The 26,420-nt window shown below is 41.9% G+C and overlaps 1 protein-coding gene across 2 annotated transcripts in view; it reads left to right on the top strand.

Moving 5' to 3' along the window:
* Positions 1-4,002: 4,002 nt before the first annotated feature.
* LOC137634302 (transmembrane protein 120 homolog) overlaps positions 4,003-26,420 on the top strand; it is a 59,366-nt gene continuing 36,948 nt past the window's right edge. Inside the window, exons 1-2 of one of the 2 annotated variants that reach the window (XM_068366654.1) lie at positions 4,003-4,192; positions 10,731-10,849. In XM_068366654.1, the coding sequence (XP_068222755.1) occupies positions 4,121-4,192; positions 10,731-10,849 (191 nt within the window). In that variant the 5' untranslated portion in view covers positions 4,003-4,120. The remainder of the gene's footprint in view (positions 4,193-10,730; positions 10,850-26,420) is intronic. The other variant, XM_068366653.1, reaches the window with a different exon arrangement.

Genomic DNA, 26,420 nt, shown 5'->3' with positions numbered 1-26,420 from the left:
TCTAGTAAGCAAGGTTTGCAAATCTTTGGTGTTTTGCTAACAAGGAGAGCATCATCAGCATATTCTAGGTCTGCTAAATTCCTATCACCAATCCTATCCGATCCTTCTCCACCTTCTCTGACTGTTCTACACATTGCAAAATTCATGAGGATAAACAACATTGTTGACAACACATTCCCTTGAAGTACTCCACTGTTCACTGGAAATTCATTTGATAATACTCCATTAACATTAACTTTGCACTTGCTATGCTCCTGAACAGACTTAATCAAAGTTACTTATTTAAGAGGAATTTCATAATAACGCAGGACTCTCCATAAAATTGGCCGGTGCACACTATCAAAGGCTTTTTCATAAAATTGGCCGGTGCACACTATCAAAGGCCTTTTCATAAAATTGGCCGGTGCACACTATCAAAGGCTTTTTCATAAAATTGGCCGGTGCACACTATCAAAGGCTTTTTCATAGTCCAATCATACCATCAAAAGTGGATTTCTATATTCTACGCATTGTTGTACAACATGTCTCAAAATGAAAATTTGGTCAGTGTAACTTCTACCTTTTATAAAGCCTGCTTGTTCATCTCTCAGCTTTTCGTCAATCTTTCTCTCCAGTTTCTTTAGAATAAGCATACTATATATTTTCATAACAACTGACGTAAGTGTTATGGTTCTGTAATTATTGCAATTATTCAGGTCTTTTTTTTTGCCATTTTCTTCCCAGGTCGATGAATATATTGCAATATCGTTGACATATATGACTACTCCTTCAATCGATCCTAGAGGGTGAATTTAGGCCTCTTTTCAATTATTTTATCTCCTACTTTACAAGTAAAGTCTCCTAAATTAATGATTTTTTTCTGTTTTCATTTCTGCTATCTTGACTTGTTCTTTTATTGCTTTATAAATTTCTTCCTTTTCTTTCTTGGTATTCTTGCCTTATAATAGAGCATACACTACTCCTAACCTAATCTTGGTACGACCATTGTCAATTTTTATCCAGAGTGCTTCTTGTGTCTTATTTTCTCTGTTCAACTGTTACGTTTCCCAGTTCTTTTTTAATCCCTATCATTACCCGTCCTCCTTCTGTATTTTTGTTATTCTCATAGATTTTATATCCTTCAATTTCTATTTTTTTCTTTCCCTAAATGGGTCTCAGTTAGACATATACTTGTGGGCTTAATTGCTTTCATTATTTCTTCTATTGATTTTATCTTTTATTTAAACCGCCTTACGTTTACATAATATATTTTGCACTCTTTATAATTCCTTATGTTTTAATGCTACATCTTAATTTCTTTCTCATTTTTTTTTAAATCCTTTCAGGTTGTTCCAATGTATGGCATCAAATTTACTCCCTGATTCCCCTGCGTTCCGTGGCCCGGTATTATCCTCTGTATCATGTCCGTCTGTGGGTTTACAATTCCTTCCATTTGACACCTTTGTGCCCATGTTAGTCGTTTCTCGAAACGTATTTTGTTCAGTAATTCCTCTACTCATTGTTCTAAAAAAATCTACCCTGTTTCGCAACTCTGGTTACCCTCTTATGTTTTCAGCATTGCTTTCATAGTTGTTCTCCGTTAAAGTTTAGAAGCACCAGAGCATTTAGTTGAAAACCAGTCGCAAACGGGAGACTAGAAGAGAAGCAAGTAATAATGCACATAAAATGCTAGAGCTAGAATTAGTTTTCCTGTTAAACTTTTGGAATGAGATTTTGCATAATTTTCACAGAGTAGTCAAGCTCTGTAAACTGAGGATGATGCCTTAAAAAATGTGTGTAGATCTGTAGGCCTATATATCATTAGGTGACCAGTTGTGCATTTCATGAGATGACTTTGAGCCTTATGAAGCAGCTGCAAAGGAAATGCTACCAAATGTTTATTACTTTCTGGATGTAGTAGGTTGGCCAGGGCACCAGCCGCCCATTGAGATACTACCGCTAGAGAGTTATGGGGTCCTTTGACTGGCCAAACAGTACTACATTGAATCCTTCTCTCTGGTTACGGTTCTTTCCCTTTACCTACACATACACCGAATAGTCTGGCCTATTCTTTACATATTATCCTCTGTCCTCATACAACTGACAACACTGTGATTATCAAACAATTCTTCTTCACCCAAGGGGTTAACTACTGCACTGTAATGGTTCAGTGGCTACTCTCCTCTTGGTAAGGGTAGAAGAGACTCTCTACCTATGGTAAGCAGCTCTTCTAGGAGAGGGACATTCCAAAATCAAACCATTGTTCTCTAGTCTTGGGTAGTGTCATAGCCTCTATACCATGGTCTTCCAATGTCTTAGGTTAGAGTTCCCTTGCTTGAGGATACACTCTGGCACACTATTCTATCTAATTTCTCTTCCTCTGGTTTTGTTAAAGTATTTATAGTTTATTTGGGAAATATTTATTTTAATGTTACTGCCCCTGAAATATTTTATTTTTCCTTGTTTCCTTTCCTCATTGGGCTATTTTCCCTGTTGGGGCCCCTGGGCTCATAGCATCCTGCTTTTCCAACTAGGGTTGTAGCTTAGCAATTATTAATAATAATAGATACAAATCGCAAACGTATCAGAAAGAAGGTACACAATGATGGAGATGTAGCCTATCTTTGAATATCAGGGATACATTTCGTATCACCACATTATATATAATTGTTGACATACTTGAATCTCAGATGATAAAAAAATGAGAGATGTAGAAAAATATAGTTCTTATTTTTTTTCCTAAGTAATGAAGACTACCACGACCACATATATGTCATTTAATATGTTACCATTGGAAGGAATTTTCGGTGTTGTCAAAAAAATATTGATGCCTACCTAGGGGATTTCATTCATATGTGTACCATAAATGCAGTGAAAAAAAATGTAGAAACAAGATTCATTCATGCTGAACTTATAGTAGATGATAATATTGATTGTGCCATTCCAAATGTAGATACTATATTGGCTCTCATGTATATTTTTAACATTAGTGGTCACAAATTGTTCTGTTAAAAGACCATTTTCTCAGTTATAGCATATTAAAAACCCCACAAGAATAATTATGTTACGTAAGATCAGTTTTGAGCATCTGATTAAAGACTTTGCAGTTAAAGGAACCAGGAGAATTTTTTTTTTCTTTCTTACTGTCAGTTTTGTTTAATTTCGATGGAGGAAAGTGTGTGGCTTATTGTGTTAAAAAAAAAACAGGAGGAAACTTTTCCAATGTAAGTGAACTTATAAAAAAAAAAGGAAAAAAAAATTCTTACTCTTAGTTTTGTTTGATTCTGATGGATAGAATTTTGTGGTTCATGGTGTTTATATTTTGAATTGCACATATATTTATAAGTAGGCCTACTTATTGGGTCTAAAGGGTTTATGATTATGGAAAGTCCCCAAAAGAACGGAGGTAATAAGCCTATGCTGATTAAAATTTCTATCAAGATGTAGAGGGGGATTTTCATTCACTCGCTTATTTAATGCAGCATATTGTCAATATTATCTAGACCCAAATAAGTTATCAAGACTTATTTAAACCCCCCAAAAACAAGTAAGAAACTGAACTTTAGTTTGAAACAGATTACTACGCTTAAACTCGTTCTCTACGAAAATTCGTAGAACAGGAAATCTCTGCTGGTGATATTGCCACTTACTGTAGGCTAATAGTTCATTACGTATATAATCATTATAAGTCTAATTGTACGACACGCTTAACGAGTCTGCCTTTTATGAATTTCTTTATGTTATAGTTTAGTTGAGGATATGTGATTTATTTGAGAGTATAACCTGTAAATGTCATGGATTTGAAAAACTGTAATATTATTAATCATGGATGACATACAGCAATCAACAATGCATTTTTATAAGATTTTTCATCTTTTTAAGTTTTTAACTCTCCTTCAGAATATTTCATTTGTTCAATTTGTACCCTTTTGCCTAAACACTGTTTGCATATTACATGAAGGTACTGAAAGTGATAAATAATAGCAATATAGGCGAAGCTTTTTTGTATATTGTGTTCTGGCAACACTGACATTTGTGGTGTTTATCCACTGACGGGAGATGTGCTTATAGTGGTCCAGCTGATCCTAGTGAAATGAAATAATGGTGTTAATCATTTTCTAGCAGTTTTATATTCGTTATAATGGAGCACAATAATATTGATGCCTGCATAGAAGAATGGGAAACACTAAGTAACGAGTATAGAACTTTAGAGGTAACTATTAATGTTTGTTTGATTTTTGCTCAATTATTTATTAAAATAAGTCGGGATTTTTGTTTGACGTTGAGGAAAGTCTTGAGATGTTACATCGGGATAATCTAGTCATATTACAGTATTGCCATAGCCATTTGTTTCGTCTATCCTTTAAAGCTTCATCTAAGATTCTACCCCTAGAGAGATACTGTGTCCTTTGACTAGCCAGACAGTACTACATTGGACCCTTTTCTCTTTGCCTTCACACCGAATAGTCTGGCCTATTCTTAACACAATTTCCTCTGTCCTCATATACTTGACAACACTGAGATTACCAAACTAATTTTTCACTGGCTACCTTCCTCTTGGTAATGGTAGAAGAGACTTGTTAGCTATGGTAAGCAGCTCTTTTAGAAGGACACTCCAAAATCAAACTATTGTTCTCTGGTTTTAGGTAGTGCCATAGCCTCTGTACCATGGTCTTCCACTGTCTTGGGTTAGAGTTCTCGTGCTTTAGGGTACACCATTTTATCTTATTTCCCTTTCTCTTTTGTTAAGTTTTTATAGTTTATATAGGGAATATTTATGTTAATGTTACTCTTCTTAGAATATTTTATTTTTCCTTGTTTCCTTTTCTCTATGGGCTATTTTCCCTGTTGGATCCCTTGGGCTTATAGCATCCTGCTTTTCCAACTAGTGTTGTAGCTTAGAAAGTAATAATAATGATGATGATAATAATGTAATAATAATAATAATAATGATGATAATTATTGTAATATCAATTACTTAGTGTTTACTTAAGCTTACTAGCTTAGGCTAATGTATCTCTTGTTTTTTTATTCATTTTGGTAAGCCTAATAGCCTCTAATCCAATTAGTATGTAAGTCTGAGCTAATTATGTAGGGAGTAATGTCAAAAACCAGAACATGTGATTTGGCCAAAAATTGTGATGCAGTGCACACCCAAATGGGAATTCCAATGGCTGAAGCCAGGTAAAACACTTTCTAATATGAAAAAAAAGTGTTTTTCCTATAGAAAACTCTCATTTTCTGTGAAAATAACCTTTATTTCCAGCGAAATAGATATCTAGGGGTGTATGTATGATAGCGGCCACTTTTATGTATTATTAAGACTAACTTTGAATACGGCTGTGTAAGGGGGGTCGCAGGGGGCGTTAGCCCCCCCCCTTTAAGTATGTAGGTAAGGACACTGCTTGTAGGTTAGGTTGGGGGGGGGAAGTTTAGGTCCATTTTTAATCAACGCATGAGGAACTGGCCGCTGCTGTACAAAAGCTCCGATAGCTAAACTGGAACTATAATCTTATCAAGGTATATTTGCATAATTAATACAATGATCTTGGTGGGGAAAATAAGAGCTTTTACCAGTGTATTTATATGTGCTTTGAACACTTATGATGATGATAGTTGTCGGAAACCCAATCTCTTCAAGTTACAACTACAATTAAAACAAAGAGGTCACAACTGAAAAACCATGTATCACAAGGGAAACAATTGCAGAGGTACAATCAAACTTAAGTGGTAAAATTATGAAATGGTAAAATAATCTTTACAGAAAAAATGAGACTGGTTCATATTCAACTTTAGGGTGTTCTGAATGTTTTTGATGATGATAACTGGCAGAAACCCATATTTTTTAGTTAAGGTGAGTCAACTGCCATTACAAAAAAAACTATTGTTTCTGCTATTTATCATTATCACAAAAATTTAGAACAGTTTAGATGCACCCTATACTAGTTTAATTTTTTTTTTCTTAATACTAACTATCCGTCAGATATCGTCCTAAAAATTGTTAAAAAGACCAGAAACTTTGTGCAGTGGTTTCCAAACTGGTGGGCTCACCTCCCAGGATATAAGTGGATGGGCCTGAGGCTATCAACCACACAAAGGTCTGCTGATTGTCCAAGGGAAATTTGCTAAATCATCCTTAATAGGCTGAAGGTTGAAGTGAAAATATTTCTACAAAGCCAGTAGAAAGAAAGTTTACACTACATGATACATTCTCAGAAGGAAAGTTCCAGCATAAACTAGCATATCTTGCAGATTTTTTTCAAGTGATCAACAACCTAAATTTGAAGCATCAAGGGATGGATGCAATCATTATTGCACAATATGATGAAGTCAATGCTTTCATTGAGAAAATCCAGGTTTGGAAATGTCAAGTGCAAGCAGAGAGCTTCTCTTCATCTCAGTGAACTCATGGCTAAAAATAATGACCTTGATCAGTATGGTGCAGACATGAAGAAGGAAATCATGCTCATTTGGACTCCCTTGGTGCAGAATTTGTGTGCTTTTTCCTAGATGTTACCATGGGCAAAGTTACTTGGAAGTTGATACAAAAACCATACAATGTTAATCTTCTTCTGTTCAATATACAGTACTGATTTTATATTGTAAAGAGTCACAGGTGATATTTTCCTTTTGTATCACAATTATTACTATTTTACTACGGTTACAGAATTTTGGGGGTCTGAAAACTAGTTTTCGGTATACAGTATAACTATTGGATATAATGTTGTATTGCTAATGCTACATATATGAATTTTTGGAAACAATAAAAGACTGCTGTTCATTTTTGCGTTGCCTTTCATTGTACCTGCTGTACTGTACAGTATATAAAATTAAAGTAGTGTACCTCAATTTTTAACTTCTTTCATAGACTTTGGTCTTTTCATCTACTGGAGACAAAGCTCTTCTTCACTGTTAGTGGGACTGTGTTATTGATTTCCTTTGCTCCTACTTTTTACAAACTTTTCGCCTACTCTCATCGTTCGTTACCAATGCTGAAGGAAGTATGCTTATATCTATGCGGTTACAGGGTTAAAACTCGTCTGGCCACAGCTGAGAATGATAATTCTCTGGTACACTTCCATCAGGACAACATGGCTCAAGCCCAAAACACAGATTTTGACATAGGAAAAATCTATTTTTGGGTGAGATAGTCATGTCGTCTTGATGGCCCACCCGTTAATTTTCATCCTCTCCCAATTCTAAGTGTGGGACCTCGCATCATGCGATGGCAGCTCATGAATGGTTCAACAGGAAACGTGTTAGTTGTAGCACTTTGAGATCGGGAGTTGTAACGGCTCTCTCGCCCACGTATCCTACCCTATCGCTTATCCTTCGAGACAAGGTTAACTCTATTTGGGGAAGGATAACCATGGCTTGTTATTAATAGGTCTCTGTTATGTATATGATATCTCTTGGGATATTCGCTCTGGAGGTTAGAATCCGTTGATACCTCTAAGGTAAAATTTGTCTGGTATCAGTCGCAGAAATATCCCAAGTAGAAGTTGCCAATGAGGAACTTCCATCAGGATAACATGGCTATCTCTCCCAAAAATAGATTTTTCGTATGTCATTATTTGTTTGTGTCCCCGATCTCCAAGCGAGGTGGAGTAGCGCAATGTTTAAGATAAGTGCGTTATTCAGCTCCAATTTTACAATTACCTGGTCAAGTCACATTGCTAAATTTTTACAACTAGCACAGATTGCCTAGGCCATTAACCCTCAAGGGTTTATGAGGTGTCGGTGCCTCTAAACAGCTTGTGCAAAGCAAAAAGTAAACACCCTAGGTCAGCCAGTTGGATTTTGGACTTTCACCCACCATGGATTGAGTCTCCACTGTAAAGAGCGTAATTGTTTGCATATAGTGTCGGAACAAATGACAAATTTGAAAATAATTTGTATTTTTCCTAATGATACAAACCTGGAGCTCTTTACACATACTTGTCCCACCATCACCTTCCCCCAGAAGTCCTGCCGTAATTACAAAGTGACAGTTTGTTACTAGTGAAGGTGTGAGTGGGTTGGCCGGTCTACTCCCCGCTCCCCCTCCGCTAACTAGTGGAAGGTAATTACACATAAAAAGTTTAACGGCTGGTTTCAGTCATCACAAAAATGTATCGTCACTGTAAAGAGCTCCAGGTTTGTATAATTACAAGAAAAAAAAAAATTGTCATACAGTATATTGTACGTACAGTATATAAATGTGTGTGTGTGGGCACTATTGTCCACGCAAGGCTGAACAGTTTAATTGGCCCTTTCGCTATGGTTTCATGTTCCGACGGTAAACTAGTTATTCAGTCAGACAGGCTGTCAATGACAACATCCTAGTGGTTGTAAGCCATTGTCATCATCGTTATCATTATCATATATCAGAGAACAATTTAAAATGCTGTATCCTTATTCAACATAGGTTATCATCAAAGATCAATACAATTCCAATCCAATAGCAGTCTTAATTCAGTAATCAAAGGTGATCAACATCAATCTCAGAGATGGAATTAAAAAGGAGGAAGTACAATCAACAAATAAACATAGAAAAAACACCCATGAACACTCCTAGTTAACTAACCTATAACACTATAATCAAAATAAATAAGCTGATTCTATCATTCACAATCACTCCAAACAAAGATAGACAATACTTATTTATAAATAATCAACATTACATTTCCAATAATGATCGTAAATATAATATAGAATCCAGAATTCACAACAACACCTTTTGCTGCTGTCAGAATAAAAGAAAAGCATTCTCTATAGACATTTAGGAGCAGTCTAACCTATATTAACAAAATGTGTGAACAAGCCACCTCAATTAAACCAACAGTCCTTGCTACAAACAATCTCTCTCTCTCTCTCTCTCTCTCTCTCTCTCTCTCTCTCTCTCTCTCTCTCTCTCTCTCTCTCTCTCTCTCTCTCTCGTAACGGATACAAACTGGAATTGAAAAGATACAACACTACTCAATGTGGCAATTTCTTTACATACAAAATGGAAAATACTTGGAATAGACTACCAGTGGATATAGTAGTCAGTAACACAGTAAATGAGTTCAAGAATAAGTTAGACAAGATTATAATAACTCTAAATGCTTAAACTAAATTGCTCTACCAAAGAGCTTGTGGAGTCTCCGCAGATGGACTAAAAAGTCTTTGCGACATCCAAAATTCCTGTAACTCCTTGTAACACACATTCTCTCTCTCTGTTTTTCAAAAAGAAAAAAAAAATGATCCACAATTGGAGGTAGTAGGATTGCCAATGTGGTTGAAATTTTGGTTGTTTTTTCAAGATTTATATCTAGCTAAATTATCCAGATAAGTATTATTAATATTGATTTTATTTTGAACATTCCGTTCATAATAAAATTAATATGGGCCTAACCTAATGCCTGTGACTTTTCCATGCTCAGACTGTTAGGAGGTGAGGTTCTCCGAAGTTATATTCTTCACCCCTATACAGAACCAGGTGCTCTTTGACATTTCCTGGGAAAATTAAATTGGCCAGTTTTTGGTTAAGGTTAAGTCTACTAATAATAGGATGGATTGTATTCATATAAAGCTAAGTCCTTTAAGTTGGACTTCCCACTTCAACCACCTGCTGAGTGATTAAGCTAAAGGTCAAAAGTTGACATGATACAGTTATCCTTGCAGATGGGTCCCCCCCCTTCTACCTACTTAACTATTGCACCTACTTTGTTGAATTTTCAGTGTTTTAACGGCACGTGCTGAGGACCTCTTCCTATTTAAAGGACACACGTTTGTGTTAGGAAAAATACAAATTACCGTACTGTAATTGGAGATTTTTTTTATTTCTACATTGCCAAGACTTTCCTCATCCTTTTAACTGTGAACTCAGTGTAGGAATTTTCAACAATAATGAAAGATGATGAAGAAAGTAAGAGTAATTTGAAAACCATGTGATTAAGTAAATTTTTGTGTGGGATTTTTTTTCAATTGTATGGTACTCAAACTCTTTAGTATCTATTAGGTCAAATGTATACTGTACATATATCCCCCTTTATTGAGGTGTAGTGAAATACAGCACTGTATGTATAAATAAGATTATTAAACAAATATAAATTTTGTGCTTTACACAACTATTGTACAAATGCATTAATAGTAACCAAGAATTGTAAAATGTATGGCAAGGTTAAGTTTTCCTTTGAAAAATGTAACCACAATTCATGAATTTCTTATTTGATTAGGGTAGTCTTGAATATTTTGAAGAAATTTAATTCATGCTTTCAGTTATGACCTGATTTGTCTTATCACTTTTTGGCTTATTGTTTGTTTGAGATTCGTCATTGCTCTTAAAAATTTTATGTGACTTACTACGGATTCCCAGTCGCACTGAGCTGCTTTTGTGTTTCCTTAAACCACAAAATAAGACATGGGTGTCTTTTCAGCTGAGAAGATGAATTGTTAATACCACAACTGTACTCTCTTCCCATCTCTCAACATTTCAAACAGGATATGTGCAAGAGGTCGTTGGTTTTCTTTATTAGTTCTACATCATGTAATGGGAAAGATGAAAATACCAACTTAATTATTATGAAATGAATGAAGTGATTATCAGCTAAAGCTAGCTTGTACAAATTGAGTAGAGTTATCTCAGATTTAGATGGATTGATAAATCAAATAGTGTAGAGTATGCAGCATTTTCAATATGCAGTTCTTGGTTGTACTGTATTCTTAAAATGCATAATGCTCAGTTCAGGATTCGGGGGATCATTTATGAGAAATTTTATTTATTGCAGAAGGTCCATAAGGAATATCGACTAAAGTTAGATGAGTTAACACAGTTACAGCAAAAGTGCATTAAAGGCATTGCACACCAGCGATATAGAATTGGCATCATCAAACAGTCTTTAAAAAAGTAAGTACTTGTTTGTCATTTTGTTTTTTCAATATCAAACTTACCCGATGATCATATAGCTGCATCCCTGCTGCTCGACAGAAAAAATCTACGGGAGGAATACGCCAGCGATCGCTATACAGGTGGGGGTGTACATCAACAGCGCCATCTGTCAAGTAGGTACTCAAGTACTCGATGTCAACAACGAACCAATTTTCCCTCCGTCGTGCCACAGGCAAGACCTACTAAATACGCCGTCCCTAACTGGATTTGTTTTCACAACGATTTGGTGAAGTACACTATTCCAGTTTTGAGCTTTTGCTATGCAGGGTTTTATCTTCATTTCAAAACTTGAACTCGTTTTGGATAGATTTATTATGGTGACGAAGAGAGTATGGACTCTCTTTCACTTTTAAATGGCCGACCCTTCCCTTAGACGGAAGTGTTGGTGACGAAGAGAGTATGGACTCTTTCACTTTTAAATGGCCGACCCTTCCCTTAGACGGAAGTGTGTTTAGGTTTTTGGTAATTTTGCTTAACAAGTTATAGATCTTTTTATTTTATATCTCTCCGCCTTTATAGGCCTCTTCGATTAACTTTCCATTTATTATAAACTTATAAAATTAATTTTTATGTTTGTTTATATGCGACCTTTCCTAATAGTAGGCGGTCCTTACTTGGAACCGAAGTTAATTAACATTGAGCCCGTCATATCGTATTTACCTTTTAAGAATTTAATACTTTTTTAATTTTAATGTTTTATGAAAGAATTTCTTTGATAGTCTCGTACTGTTTTCAAAGATGAACTAACGTTTAGTTTAGTCTCCGCAGTTGTTGACGTTCAGAACGTTCAACATGCGCTCTATCGTTACGATAGAGAGAGAGTATTTCACGGTTTCACGTTGCAGTAAGAGTAAACCGATTCTAGCGTTTCGTTCATTCTTTCTTAGCTTAAATGGTTTAAATTCTAAATAAAGGAACTTTTTATTTGGGAAACCTTTCAGTTTTTTCCTTTATCAAATAATATGTTTTAACGATATATAATTGGGCTCTTCTCTCAGGTTCTAAGTCAAGAGAGAAGAGAGAGAGAGATAGAGACGGAGGGAGAGAGAGGAGAATAAACGTTTCGTTCAAGCGGGTAACGTTGTTCTCGTTTTTTACTCTTCTCCCTAGTCGCTGTAGGGGAAGAAGGTAAAACGTTTCTAGAGTTTTTTTCTTGTTCCCAGGCTTTATGCGGTGAGAGATTTTAAACGTAGTTTATTTGATCTAGTGTTTAGTCTCTTTTCCAGCCACTGAATTCTTTATCTTTAATTATGTTTTTCTGTTGCATTGTAATACTGTTTTCGCAATTACTACCTTTTAATGAAGGATAGGATTGCGTGTTTCAGATAGAAATCAGTTAAAGTTTCGATTTCAGTGAAATAAGTGCTAACAGAAAATCAAAAGTGATAAAGTGATATGCGCAAAGTGTTACAGTGTTGCGTTCGAGGGTTCGTCCGTTCGTGCCAGTGGTTCACCTAGTCCGATACCTCTTACAAGCTCCCAAGCCCAGGGGAGAAGTAATGTCGAAGGACTTATGGGTTCCACAGGCCTTGATCGACGAACAGACGTTTCCCTCCGTGGTTTCGGGTGTATCTACACACGTTGCCGACGTGATCACCCCACCCACACAAAGACGAGAGAGCCCATTTATTCCTCGTCTGCGGAAGAGGTTTCTCGCAGAAACCATGGACCAAATCTTGCAGCTTTTTCAAGTGCAAGTCGGTCCCTTCCGCGCAAGTCCAACGGCCTAGGTGTAGCCACTGGGTCAGTCCGGACTCGCTGCAGTCATCCGACGACTGCACACCTTCCGAGAGAGGCAAGGTGGTACCGCAACAGGCAGTAACTCCGTCTGTTGCCGCACCAACTGTTTTAAACCCTCAGTCACAATGGACAGTAGCTCCGTTTGTTGCCGTCTTTTATAGACCCTAGTGGTCCATGCTGCAGATATGCAGTCTCAGCTTGCTTCCTTCATGCAGGAGTATCGTGCTGAGAAGGTTGACACTGCACCTGTTAACCTACAACCTGCCACGGTTGTGCGCTCAGCAGATACTGCGGCTGCCTGCTCCCACACTCCACCTGTGAGAGCTCCACCGATGCGCAGTCGATCCTGCCAGACGCATGTTCATGCTGCACCCTCCGTTAACATGCGTGAGCTACCGCATCAGCAGTGGGAAGGTGCTGTCAAGCTGCCGTGTTTTGCCGCAATGCGGCATGCTCCGCAACCCACGGCAGTCCCTCCCACGCACCAGCACTCCGCTTTTGTTGTTGCCAGCTCCCACAATCAGACTGCGGAGAAGGTTGACGATGCACCCGTTGGCCTACAGCCTGCCACGGTTGTGCGCCCGGCATGGCTGCCTGCTCCCACACTCTTGTTGTGAGAGCTAATCCACCCATGCGCAGTCGACCCTGCCAGATGCATGCTGACTCCCACAGACACACGGAGCACTCCGTTGCCGTGCGTGAGCTACCACAAGCTGCCGTGTTTTGACACGGTGTGTCAGCCTCCGCAACACACTGTGGTTACCGCCACTCGCCCGCAGCAAACTAGTCAGTCAGGAGTTGAGGCTTCCCCACACAGCTTTGGTTGTTGCCAACTCACAGACTGTCAAACAGTTACATGACGTTGCCTTCTGGTGTGCTACTAATACACCAGTGCTGTATGTCCTCACGCACCTGTTGGGGTTGACAGTTCAGTTTTTGACAGTTCACAGACTGTCAAGCAGTTTCATAACGTTGCCTTCTGGTCTGCTGCTTATGCACCAGTGAAACCCTCACTGAGATAACCTAGCTTTTCTCGGACATGGTTCCTGTAGATGAGAAAGTGCTGTTCTCCCTCCTTCTGATATTCCCTTGAGGACTCTGTCATTTGGAGAGGAGCCTTAAGCTGCTTAGCCTCCTATGGACTTTAATTATAGCACATGCTTCCAGGGAGGGTAAATGGTTCCGCTTCAGTCGCTAACCCCGTCTGTTGCCACACCTGCTCCCATAGACCTTGGGCTTTGTTGCAAGACATGCAGTCCAAGCTTAGTCCTTGATAGAGAATTTTTTACGGAGAAGAACCTTCTTGCCAACAACCTTCCTACCGGTTGGTTGTACGCCCTGTTGACGCTGAGGTATCCTACTCACGTCCGCCAGTTGAGATGGTTCCTCCACCGGTGCGACCCAGTGTGGGTTGCCAGTCGCACGTTGACGTTAAGCGACTCTCGGAGGTGGTTGTGGACGTTCAGTGTGTCACTGGGAAGACGTTCAACAACCAGCAGAGGTGACTTGTTGTGACGCAGTGCGGCAACCTCAGCAACCCGATAGGGGGTTGTCTGCACAACCCAGACAGTCTAGACAGTTTCGGGTTGTCGCTGTACTTCCTCGCTTCCCCATGGTTGACAGTTCACAGACTGTGCAGCAGTACCATGATCTTGTGTCCGGCTCCGTCACGCATCCACCAGTGCGACCGGATTCAGCGAGTCAGACGTTGCCCACTCCGTTGCCGTTTCCTCATCAGTTTCGGATGAGGAACCCTCTGATGAGGACATGGCTGAACAAGACGATCAACCCCCAGCCCTGCTATCCATCCAGAAGATGCTGAAGAAGGAACACGGCCCTGTCAGGCTGTGGATGAGTCTGGTTAGGACACTGTCATCCGTGGTTCAATTGGTGTCACTTGGAAGACTACACCTCCGTCCTCTTCGGTTTCATCTAGCTCTTCACTGGAAAAGGACAAGACGCTAGAAGCGGTCTCGATCCCGGTTTCCGGAAGATAAGTCTGGTCTGACTTGATGAAAGGACTTTATCAACCTTTGATAGGGTCTTCCCCTGACTGTTCAGACTCCCAACCACGTTCTCTTCTCAGACGCATCGGACGTAGGCTGGGGTGCGACCTTAGGCGGTAGGGAATGCTCGGGATTATGGAACTCGAGTCAAAGGACAATGCATTTCAACTGCAAGAAGCTTCTGGCAGTACGTCTGACCTGGAAAAGCTTCAGGTCTCTCCTTCAAGGCAAAGTAGTGGAGGTGAACACGGACAACTCCCTGCTTTGATGTACATCTCCTAGCAAGGAGGGACCTACTCTCTGACATGGTACGAGTTTGCAAGTGACCTCCTCTCCTGTTCAACAGGTCTAGCCTTTTCACTAGTAACAAGTTTCTTCCAAGGCAACTTGAATGTCTTAGCAGATTGTCGCAGTAGGAAGGGACAATATTTCCAACATATTGGACCCTCCACAAGGATGTATGCAAGAGACTTTGGGTCACCTGGGGCCAGCCAACCATAGATCTCTTCGCAACCTCGATGTCCAAGAGGCTCTCAATACTTTGCTCACCTATCCCGGACCCAGCAGTAGTTCTTTTAGATGCCTTTCGACTAGATTGGTCTCATCTAGATCTATATGCATTCCCTCCGTTCTAGATTGTCAACAAGGTACTGCAGAAGTTCGCCTCTCACGAAGGGACAAAGTTGACACTAGTTGCTTCCCTCTGGCCCGCGAGAGAATAACTTACCGAGGTACTTCGATGGCTAGTAGACGTTCCCAGAACTCTTCCCCTAAGGGTGGACCTGCTACGTCTGCCACGCGTAAAGAAGGTACTCCAAGGCCTCCACGCTCTTCGTCTCACTGCCTTCAGAGTATCGAAAGACTCTCGAGGACTAGAGGTTTTTCGAAGGAGGCAACCAGAGCGATTGCTAGAGCAAGGAGAACATCCACCCTTAGAGTCTACCAATCGAAGTGGGAAATCTTCCGAAACTGGTGCAAGTCAGTATCCGTATCCTCGACCAGTACCTCTGTAACTCAAATAGCTGACTTCCTCTTATATCTGAGGAAAGAGCGATCTCTTTCAGCTCCCACTATCAAGGGTTACAGAAGCATGTTGGCATCAGTCTTCCGTCACAGAGGCTTAGATCTTTCCAACAATAAAGATCTACAGGACCTCCTTAAGTCTTTTGAGATCACGAAGGAGCGTCGTTTGGTTACACCTGGTTGGAATTTAGACGTGGTTCTAAGATTCCTTATGTTAGACAGGTTCGAACCACTTCAATCAGCCTCCCTGAAAGATCTCACCTTTAAGACTCTTTTCCTGATATGCTTATCCACAGCTAAAAGAGTCAGTGAGATTCATGCCTTCAGCAAGAACATCGGATTCTCATCCGAAACGGCTACATGTTCTACATCTTGGTTTTCTAGCCAAACACGAGCTGCCTTCTCGGCCTTGACCAATATCGTTCGATATTCCAAACTTATCGTATGGTTGGAAATGAACTAGAAAGAGTATTATGTCCTGTAAGAGCTCTTAAGTTCTATTTAAAACCTTTACGAGGCCCGTCTGAAGCTTTATGGTGTTCAGTTAAGAATTCATCTTTGCCTATGTCAGAGAATTCTTTATCCTATTTTTATCAGACTGTTAATACGAGAAGCTCATTCCCTTCTGAATGAGGAAGACCAAGCTTTGCTGAAGGTAAGGACACACGAAGTTAGAGCTGTCACAACTTCCGTGGCCTTTAAACAAAATAGATCTCTGCAAAGTATATTCGACGCAACCTATTGGAAAAGCAAATCAGTGTTCGCGTCTTTTATCTTAAGAATGTCCAGTCTCTTTACGAGAACTGCTACACTCTGGGACCATTCGTAGCAACGAGTGCAGTAGTGGTGGGGGCTCCACCACTACAATTCCCTAATTCCAGAACCTTTTTAATCTTTCTCTTGAAATATTTTTGGGTTGTCCGGAAGGCTAAGAAGCCTTTCGCATCCTACTTGATTTGGCGGGTGGTCAAAATCATTTCTTGAGAAGCGCCTAGATTAGAGGTTTTGATGAGGACCTTTAGTATGAGTTGCAACCCTTCATACTTCAGCTCCTAGGAGTCGCTCAGCATCCTATGAGGATCGCGAGGCTCAGTAAGGAAGACGTACTTAAAAAGGCAGAGTAATTGTTCAAGTCGTCTTCCTTACCAGGTACTTATTTATTTTATGCTTGTTATTTTGAATAACTGCTAAAATGAAATACGGAATACTTAGCTCATAATGTCAACTTGTTATGCTGGTCTCTACCCACCCCCCTGGGTGTGAATCAGCTATATGATCATCGGGTAAGTTTGATATTGAAAAATGTTATTTTCCTTAGTAAAATAAATTTTTGAATATACTTACCCGATGATCATAAATTAAAGGACCCACCCTTCCTCCCCAATAGAGAACCAGTGGGACAGAGGAGAAAATTGGTTCGTTGTTGACATTGAGTACTTGAGTACCTACTTGACAGATGGCGCTGTTGATGTACACCCCCACCTGTATAGCGATCGCTGGCGTATTCCTCCCGTAGATTTTTTCTGTCGGGCAGCAGGGATGCAGCTATATGATCATCGGGTAAGTATATTCAAAAATTTATTTTACTAAGGAAAATAACATATTTCAGTATTCATTAGGCTAGTATTTTGATTTTTTGGCTAGTACAGTACAGGTATGTTTAATTTCATAATATTAAATTAGGTAGAAATTTTACCCTAATTTTACTATAAATGATAATAAAGATAACAAGGAAATGCAGTAACAAATTTCAAGACTATTGAAAATTCTGTTAGTTTGAAGGTTGCTTATTTGTAGAGTGTTGTTGCTTCAGGAACCTAGATTGCACATCCTTTAGCTATTTAGGTCTTTTTTAATTGCCATATATTTTAGATAATTTAGTGTACGATCAGATAACTATAAGATTTTTATAAGAAATGTAAGAGGAAAAGTTATTTTTCAATATTTAACTTAGCCGGTGATTATAATAGCTGCAACTCTGTTGCTCGACAGAAAACTCTAAGGTAAAACTCGCCAGCGATCGCTACACAGGTTGCGGGTGTGCCCAACAGCGCCATCTGTCGTCCAGATACCCAGTACTCAATGTAAACAAAGACTCAATTTTCTCTCTGTCGTGCTATCGACAAGACGTACTTACTCGCTGTTGCTAAACTGGAGTTTTTTCACAACTAATTGGTGAAGTACATTATTCTAGTTTTGAGCTTTCGCTGTGCACAAATCCTTGAACTCTTTTTGATAACGGATTCTTTGTTGATGACTTTTTGATAGTTTTTTGAATTCCCCTTTGATCAATTCAAAATGGCTGACCCTTCACAAGTCCCAAAATTTAGGAAGTGCAATGCTAGGGACTGTTCAAGGCGTCTTCCGAAGGCTTCTATCGACCCTCACACTGTTTGTTCCAATTGTCGGGATAAAACCTGTCAATTGGAAGATCGGTGTGAGGAGTGCGTTGGGCTTTCGGAATTCGATTTTATCGAATTCCAAAAGTATACACGTAGGCTAGAGAGAGATAGAGTTAGGAGAAGTTCCTCTCGTTCTATTGATATTTCCTCTCCTCATGCCCCACAACCTATTCCTTCCCCTGTAGTGGTTGCTCCTAATCCCCCTCCTGGCACTCAGGAACCTTCGATGGCTGATATGATGCGTGCCATCCAAGCTCTGGGTGAGAGAGTTGAGTCCCTTGCTAGTGACCGTAATCAACTTATGGCGGATGTGAAGGAGCTGAAGTGCAAAAGTGCAGTGGGAAGTGTTAAAGTGAGTGATAGTGTTGTGGATAGTGTTGCGCTTGAGGGTTCGTCTGTTCGTGCCTGTCGTCCTCCTAGTCCGGGACCTCTTGCAAGCTCCCAAGTCCAGGGGAGAAGCAATGTCGTACGACAAATGGGTTCGAGAGGCTTTAATCAGCGAACAGACGTTCCCTCCGTGGTATCGGGCGTATCTACCCAAGATCGCCCCTGCCTAAGACGAGAGAGCCCATTTATACCTCGTCTTCGGAAGGTGTTTCTCGTAAGAAACCCTGGACCAAGGTCTCACGACCGTTAAAGCGCAAGTCGGTCCCTTCCGCACAAGTCCAACAACCCAGTTGTAACCACTGGGTCAGTTCGGACTCGCTGCAGTCATCCGATGACTGCTCACCTCCTAAGAGAGGCAAAGCGGTACCGCTTCAGACAGTTACACCGTCTGTCGCCGCACCTGCTCCTGTAGACCCTAAGTGGTCTCTACTGCAAGACATGCAGTCTAAACTAACGTCTCTTATGCAGGACTTTCGTGCGGAGAAGGTTGCTGCCGCACCAGCTAGTGCAGCTCCTTGCCTACAACCGCCCACACGATCGGTTGTGCGTCCTGTGGACGCTGAGGTAACCTTCTCACGCACACCAGTTGAGAGAGTTCCGCCACCCATGCGTTCCAGTGTGATCTGCCAGCCGCATGTTGACGTTCAGCGACGCACGGAGGTCTCCGTTGACGTTCGTGAGGTTCAACAACCGTCAGAGTTGTTTTGTTTTGACGCGGTGCGTCAACCTCCGCAACCCAGTGTGGTTGCCACTGCTCACCCACATCAGTCCAGACAGTCTGGAGTAGACGCTGTGCGTCCCCGCGCTGCTATGGTTGTTGCCAGCTCACAGACTGGGCAGCAGTTCCATGACGTTGCGTCCGGCTCAGTCACGCATGCACCCGTGCGACCGGACTCGGCTATCCAGCCGTTACCCACTCCGTTGCCGTTCCCTCATCAGTTATCGGATGAGGGACTTTCTGATGATGATGTTGTTGCACACGTAGATGAACCGCATTCAGAACTGGACGAGCCTAAGTCTACGCAACCCTCTTTGGACTTTAGAAAAGTTTTGGCCCTTTTCAAAGAGATGTTTCCGGACCAGTTTGTTTCTGTGGCTCCGCGTTCTCCTCCGTCAGAGTTTGTGTTAGGCATGCCGTCAACCACTCCTGCCTTTACTAGACTCGTCCTCGCACGCTCGTCCAAGAGAGCTTTGCGGGTTATAGGAGAATGGCTGCAGTCCAAGAAGAGTTTAGGGAAGACAGCTTTTACGTTTCCCCCTGCTAGACTCTCTTCTAGATCGAGCGTCTGGTATGCCACGGGAGAAGTTCTCGGCTTGGGAGTTCCTGCCTCTGCCCAGGGCGACTTCTCAAGTCTTGTAGACTCTCCCCGCCGCCTTGCCATGAGACGCTCAAAGATATGTTGGTCATCTTCGGACCTGGACCACCTTTTGAAAGGTATCTTTAGAGCCTTCGAAGTTTTTAACTTCTTAGACTGGTGTCTAGGAGCTCTAAGCAGAAAGATATCTCCAACAGAGAAGGAGACTTCCTTGCTCATTATGTCCTGCATGGACAAGGCCGTACGTGATGGGTCTAATGAGCTTGCTGCATCATTTGTGTCCGGAGTCCTTAAGAAGCGTGAAAACCTATGCTCATTCCTTTCAGCTGGAGTTACGCCATGCCAGAGATCCGAACTTCTGTTTGCTCCTCTTTCCAAGTGCCTTTTTCCAGAAGACCTGATTAAGGAAATTGCCGCTTCTTTGATACAGAAGGACACTCACGATCTTGTTGCGTCCTCCGCTCGCAAAGCCACCCCTTTGCCTACCTTGTCAGCTAGACCAAGGATGGACACTCCAGCATCCCGTTTTATTCCGCCCTTTCGTGGCAGAGCCTCCAGCAGAGGAGGTGCTCGTGCCGAAGGGAAACGAGGAAAGAAGAAAGGAACCAAGTCCTTTAAGGGCAGAGTCTGACTGCCAGCTTCTTCAGACAGCAGTGGGAGCCAGACTCAAGAACTTCTGGCAGACCTGGGAAAAGAGAGGCGCAGATGCACAATCTGTGAAGTTACTCAGAGAGGGGTACAAGATCCCGTTTGTACGGAAACCCCCTCTAGCAACGTCTCCCATTGATCTCTCTCCCAGGTACAGAGAGGAAGACAAGAGACGAGCCTTGAAACAGGAAGTGTCTCTTTTACTAGAGAAGGGAGCGGTGGTCAAAGTCTCGGACCATCAAACCCCGGGATTCTACAACCGCCTCTTCTTGGTGTCAAAGAAGACAGGAGGGTGGAGGCCGGTGCTAGACGTCAGTGCGCTGAATGTCTTTGTCACAAAGCAGACGTTCTCCATGGAGACCACAAAGTCGGTTCTAGCAGCGGTCAGAAGGGAAGACTGGATGGTCTCTTTAGACCTAAGGGACGCCTACTTCCACGTCCCCATCCACCCGGACTCCCAACCTTTTCTGAGATTCGTTTTCGAAAAGGTTGTCTACCAGTTTCAAGCCCTGTGCTTTGGCCTAAGCACAGCTCCTCTTGTGTTTACGAGGCTGATGAGGAATGTAGCCAAATTCCTTCATTTAGCGGACATCCGAGCCTCCCTCTATTTGGACGACTGGCTTCTCAGAGCTTCTTCCAGTCATCGCTGTCTGAAGGATCTAAAGTGGACTCTAGATCTGACCAAGGAATTGGGTCTCCTTGTCAATATGGAAAAGTCTCAAGTGGTCCCATCCCAAACTATTGTGTATTTAGGGATGGAGATTCACAGTCTAGCTTTTCGGGCTTTTCCGTCGGCCCCCAGAACAAGCCAAGCCCAGTTATGCATCCAGAACATGCTGAAGAAGGAACGATGTTCAGTCAGAAAGTGGATGAGTCTGATAGGGACGCTATCATCCCTGGAACAGTTTGTGTCATTAGGAAGACTACACCTCCGTCCTCTTCAATATCACCTAGCATTTCACTGGAAAAAGGACAAGACGCTAGAAGCGGTCTCGATCCCCATTTCCGAGAAGATGAAGTCTTGCCTGACGTGGTGGAAGGACAGTATCAGCCTCAGAGAGGGTCTGCCCCTGGCTGTTCAGACTCCCAACCACGTTCTCTTCTCGGACGCATCGGACGTAGGCTGGGGCGCGACATTAGACGGTCGGGAATGTTCGGGAATATGGAACTCGAGTCAAAGGACAATGCATATCAACTGCAAGGAGCTACTGGCAGTACATCTGGCCTTGAAAAGCTTCAGGTCTCTCCTTCAAGGCAAAGTGGTGGAGGTGAACTCGGACAACACCACTGCTTTGGCGTACATCTCCAAGCAAGGAGGGACCCACTCACTGACGTTGTACGAGATCGCAAGGGACCTGCTCATCTGGTCAAAAGGTCTAAACATATCGCTAGTAACGAGGTTCATCCAAGGCAACTTGAATGTCATGGCAGATTGTCTCAGTCGGAAGGGACAAGTAATTCCAACAGAATGGACCCTCCACAAGGATGTATGCAAGAGACTTTGGGCCACTTGGGGCCAACCAACCATAGATCTCTTTGCAACCTCGATGACCAAGAGGCTCCCAATATATTGCTCACCAATCCCGGACCCAGCAGCAGTTCATATAGATGCCTTTCTCCTAGATTGGTCGCATCTAGATCTATACGCATTCCCACCGTTCAAGATTGTCAACAAGGTACTGCAGAAGTTCGCCTCTCACGAAGGGACAAGGTTGACGCTAGTTGCTCCCCTCTGGCCCGCGAGAGAATGGTTCACCGAGGTACTTCGATGGCTAGTAGACGTTCCCAGAAGTCTTCCTCTAAGGGTGGACCTTCTACGTCAATCACACGTAAAGAAGGTACACCAAAGCCTCCACGCTCTTCGTCTGACTGCCTTCAGACTATCGAAAGACTCTCGAGAGCTAGAGGCTTTTCGAAGGAGGCAGCCAGTGCGATTGCAAGAGCAAGGAGAACATACACCCTTAGAGTCTACCAATCGAAGTGGGAAGTCTTCCGAAACTGGTGCAAGTCAGTATCTATATCCTCGACCAGTACCTCTGTAACTCAAATAGCTGACTTCCTCTTATACCTGAGGAAAGAACGATCACTTTCAGCTCCCACTATCAAGGGTTACAGAAGCATGTTGGCATCAGTCTTCCGTCACAGAGGCTTAGATCTTTCCAACAATAAAGATCTACAGGACCTCCTTAAGTCTTTTGAGACCACGAAGGAGCGTCGTTTGGTTACGCCTGGTTGGAATTTAGACGTGGTACTAAGATTCCTTATGTCAGACAGGTTCGAGCCGCTACAATCAGCCTCCCTGAAAGATCTCACCTTAAAGACACTTTTCCTGGTATGCTTAGCCACAGCTAAAAGAGTCAGTGAGATTCATGCCTTCAGCAAGAACATCGGATTTTCGTCAGAAAAGGCTACATGTTCACTACAACTTGGTTTTCTAGCCAAAAACGAGCTACCTTCTCGACCTTGGCCGAAATCGTTCGATATTCCCAGCTTATCGAATATGGTTGGCAATGAACTAGAAAGAGTCTTATGCCCTATGAGAGCTCTTAAGTTCTATTTAAAACGAACTAAACCTTTACGAGGCCTTTCTGAAGCTTTATGGTGTTCAGTTAAGAAACCATCTTTGCCTATGTCAAAGAATGCTTTATCCTATTTTATCAGACTGTTAATACGAGAAGTTCATTCCCATTTGAGTGAGGAAGACCAAGCATTGCTGAAGGTAAGGACACACGAAGTTAGAGCTGTCGCAACTTCCGTGGCCTTTAAACAAAATAGATCTCTGCGAAGTATAATGGACGCAACCTATTGGAGAAGCAAGTCAGTGTTCGCGTCTTTTTATCTTAAGGATGTCCAGTCTCTTTACGAGGACTGCTACACACTGGGACCATTCGTAGCAGCGAGTGCAGTAGTGGGTGAGGGCTCAACCACTACAATTCCCTAATTCCATAACCTTTTAATCTTTCTCTTGAAATGTTTTTATTGTTGTTTTTTGGGTTGTCCGGAAGGCTAAGAAGCCTTTCGCATCCTGGTTGATTTGGCGGGCGGTCAAAGTCATTTCTTGAGAGCGCCTAGATTAGGGGTTTTGATGAGGTCCTGTTGTATGGGTTGCAACCCTTGATACTTCAGATCCTAGGGGTCGATCAGCATCCTAAGAGGATCGCGAGGCTCCGTAAGGAAGACGTACTTAAAAAGGCAGAGTAATTGTTCAAGTCGACTTCCTTACCAGGTACCTATTTATTTTGTTTTTGTTATTTTGATAACTTCTAAAATGAAATAAAAACTCTTAGCTCATAATAATGTAAACATATATTGCTGGTCTCTACCCACCCCCCTGGGTGTGAATCAGCTATTATAATCACCGGCTAAGTTAAATATTGAAAAATGTTATTTTGATAATAAAATAAATTTTTGAATATACTTACCCGGTGATTATAAATTAAAGGACCCTCCCTTCCTCCCCAATAGAGACGCAGTGGAACGAGGAGAAAATTGAGTCTTTGTTTACATTGAGTACTGGGTATCTGGACGACAGATGGCGCTGTTGGGCACACCCGCAACCTGTGTAGCGATCGCTGGCGAGTTTTACCTTAGAGTTTTCTGTCGAGCAACAGAGTTGCAGCTATTATAATCACCGGGTAAGTATATTCAAAAATTTATTTTATTATCAAAATAACATTTTTTTTTATTGGTTGATTTGTAAATAATATACATAATGTCACTAGATATAGTTTTGATTGAAACTTTTCTTAGTTTGAGTCTGCAATACTGAGGTTGTTTTGTATAGATACAAATCCTTATTTCACATAAACATTGAATAGCCCTTCTTGGATGTTATTTAACCCTTTTACCCCCAGGCTATTTGGAAATTTCCAACCCTTAACCCCCTGGGGGTTATTTTTTTCCCAGCACATTTTGCAGTATATTTTTTTAAAATTGCTCTAACAGCCTTAATTTTTCTCATAGAGAGGTCAGGTTGGTCTCATTCTCTTGGAAAATGCCTGAATTTTCTCAAAAAATTATCAAAAATATGAAAAAAAATTTTTTTATAGCATTTTTTTGCGAGGACGTACCGGTACGTCCATAGGGGTAAAGGGATGGCTTTTGTGAAACGTACCAGTACGTCCTCTGGGGGTAAAAGGGTTAATATCTTTCATTGCTGTAGTATCTAAATAAATAATTGCTGTACAACTTGTCAGAAAAACAACACTAATTGCTGTACAACTTGTCAGAAAAACAACACTAAGTAGTTTTTTACATTTTTTAAGGTATTCGCCACTTTAATTTGACCAAATATTGTTTCATCTCTAAAGTGGCAAACAAGCACATCACATGAAACAGTACTGTATTGCCCATTAGAGGGGAAACACATGTGGGTTTGACATTCTATTATCATTCACTTGGAGTAATGAGGTTTCATTGATGTGCCAAGGATGAGTGGGACAACAATAAAAAAACCCAGAAATATATGAGCCTTCTACAAATGGCCTTTCCAAATCCATAGGGAATAATTAGAAAACTCACTTGTTGCAACACTGAAAACCTTACAGTATTTGAAGGTTTAATTGGTTTAAAGGTCACTCATGAATGGCAGAGTCAAGGGACAGTGACATTGCCTTATCAAGCAGGACAGTGCCCTAGAGGCTGACCATATATACAGTACATATCAGTGCCCAATCCCCTTCTCCACCCAGGATAGGACCAAGGAGGGCATGGCAATGGCTGCTGATGACTCGGCAGATAGACTTATAGACTCCCCCCCCCCACCTTTAGCGTACAGGGATGGTGAGGTTGCAGCGACCAAAAGAACTACTGAGTTTGAGCGGGACTTGAACCCCACTCTGGCAATCACCAAGCAAGAATGCTGCCACTAGGCCACCAAAACCCTTAATTAGGGAATATCTTTTCAGCAAAGCTGAAACCAGCGACAAGGCTTATAGCGAGTTGGAAGTACCCCACCGCTAGTTGGAGATGTGGGGGTGTAGGAGGGGTAGCCAGGGTAGCTGGACACCCCACTCACACACACACACACACACACACACCTGTACTCTGGACATTTTTTTCTTTTAGCTCGGATAGGGTAGAAGTTCGTCTCGCACTGCAGACTTGTCACATTCAAGTGACTTATCTTGCCAAGAGACTTGTCTTACTCAGCCCTGCTGCAGCTCACCGTTAGGTCATGATCGTCCACGAACATCCTTCAGCACGGGACCGCCGACGTTCGCCAGCTCGCCGTTTACTAGCTCATGATTGTCGCTCTCCGTTCGCCAGCTGGCTGTTTGTTCGCCATCTCATGATCGTCTTTTATTGTTTGCCAGCTTGTGATCATCACTCGCCAGCGTTGATCGCCATCTCCCCAATCGTCAACTCACCATTCGCCCGATCGCCATTCACTAGAATACTGTTCTCCAGCTCGCCATTCGCCAGCTCACCGATCGCCAGCTCGCCGGTCGCCAACTCACTGATCGCCAGCACGTCAATTCGCCAGCTCGCCAATTGCTGATTAACCAGTTAACTGATTTGTCAGCTCTCCGATCACCAGCTTGCTGTTTGCCAGATCACCATTCACCAGATGGCCTTTCGTCAGCTCGCATATCGCCAGATCAACAGTTGACTGCCCACCAGTCGCGCTGTTCGCCATTTGCCGGCTCACCGTTCACCAGCTCGCCTTGCAACAGCTCGCCGTTCACTTGCTCGCCATTCGCTTGCCTGTCGTTCATCAGCTCCCCTTTCGCTTGTTTGTCGTTCGCTGTTCGCTGGCTCATGATTGTCACCAAGCTGTTCAGGATCGTCACTAGTCAGCTCTCCTTAAGATTGCTGTGAGAACTACCAACCACTTCCAGCACCTAATGGTTTTTCCTCTGGACACTTTGCCTTCCGGGGTAAAGTCACTCCTGGGACAATCTGTTCTGACTTGGACCCTAACTTCATTGAAGTTTGGGTTTCCTGTGATTCTCTCTTACTTCATGGAGAGCATTCACCAGCTCGCTGATACGTCAGCCCTCCGATC

Source organism: Palaemon carinicauda, chromosome 44 (assembly GCF_036898095.1).
Source record: "Palaemon carinicauda isolate YSFRI2023 chromosome 44, ASM3689809v2, whole genome shotgun sequence".
Lineage (NCBI taxonomy): Eukaryota > Metazoa > Arthropoda > Malacostraca > Decapoda > Palaemonidae > Palaemon > Palaemon carinicauda.
This window is presented reverse-complemented; position numbering and strand designations above follow the sequence as displayed.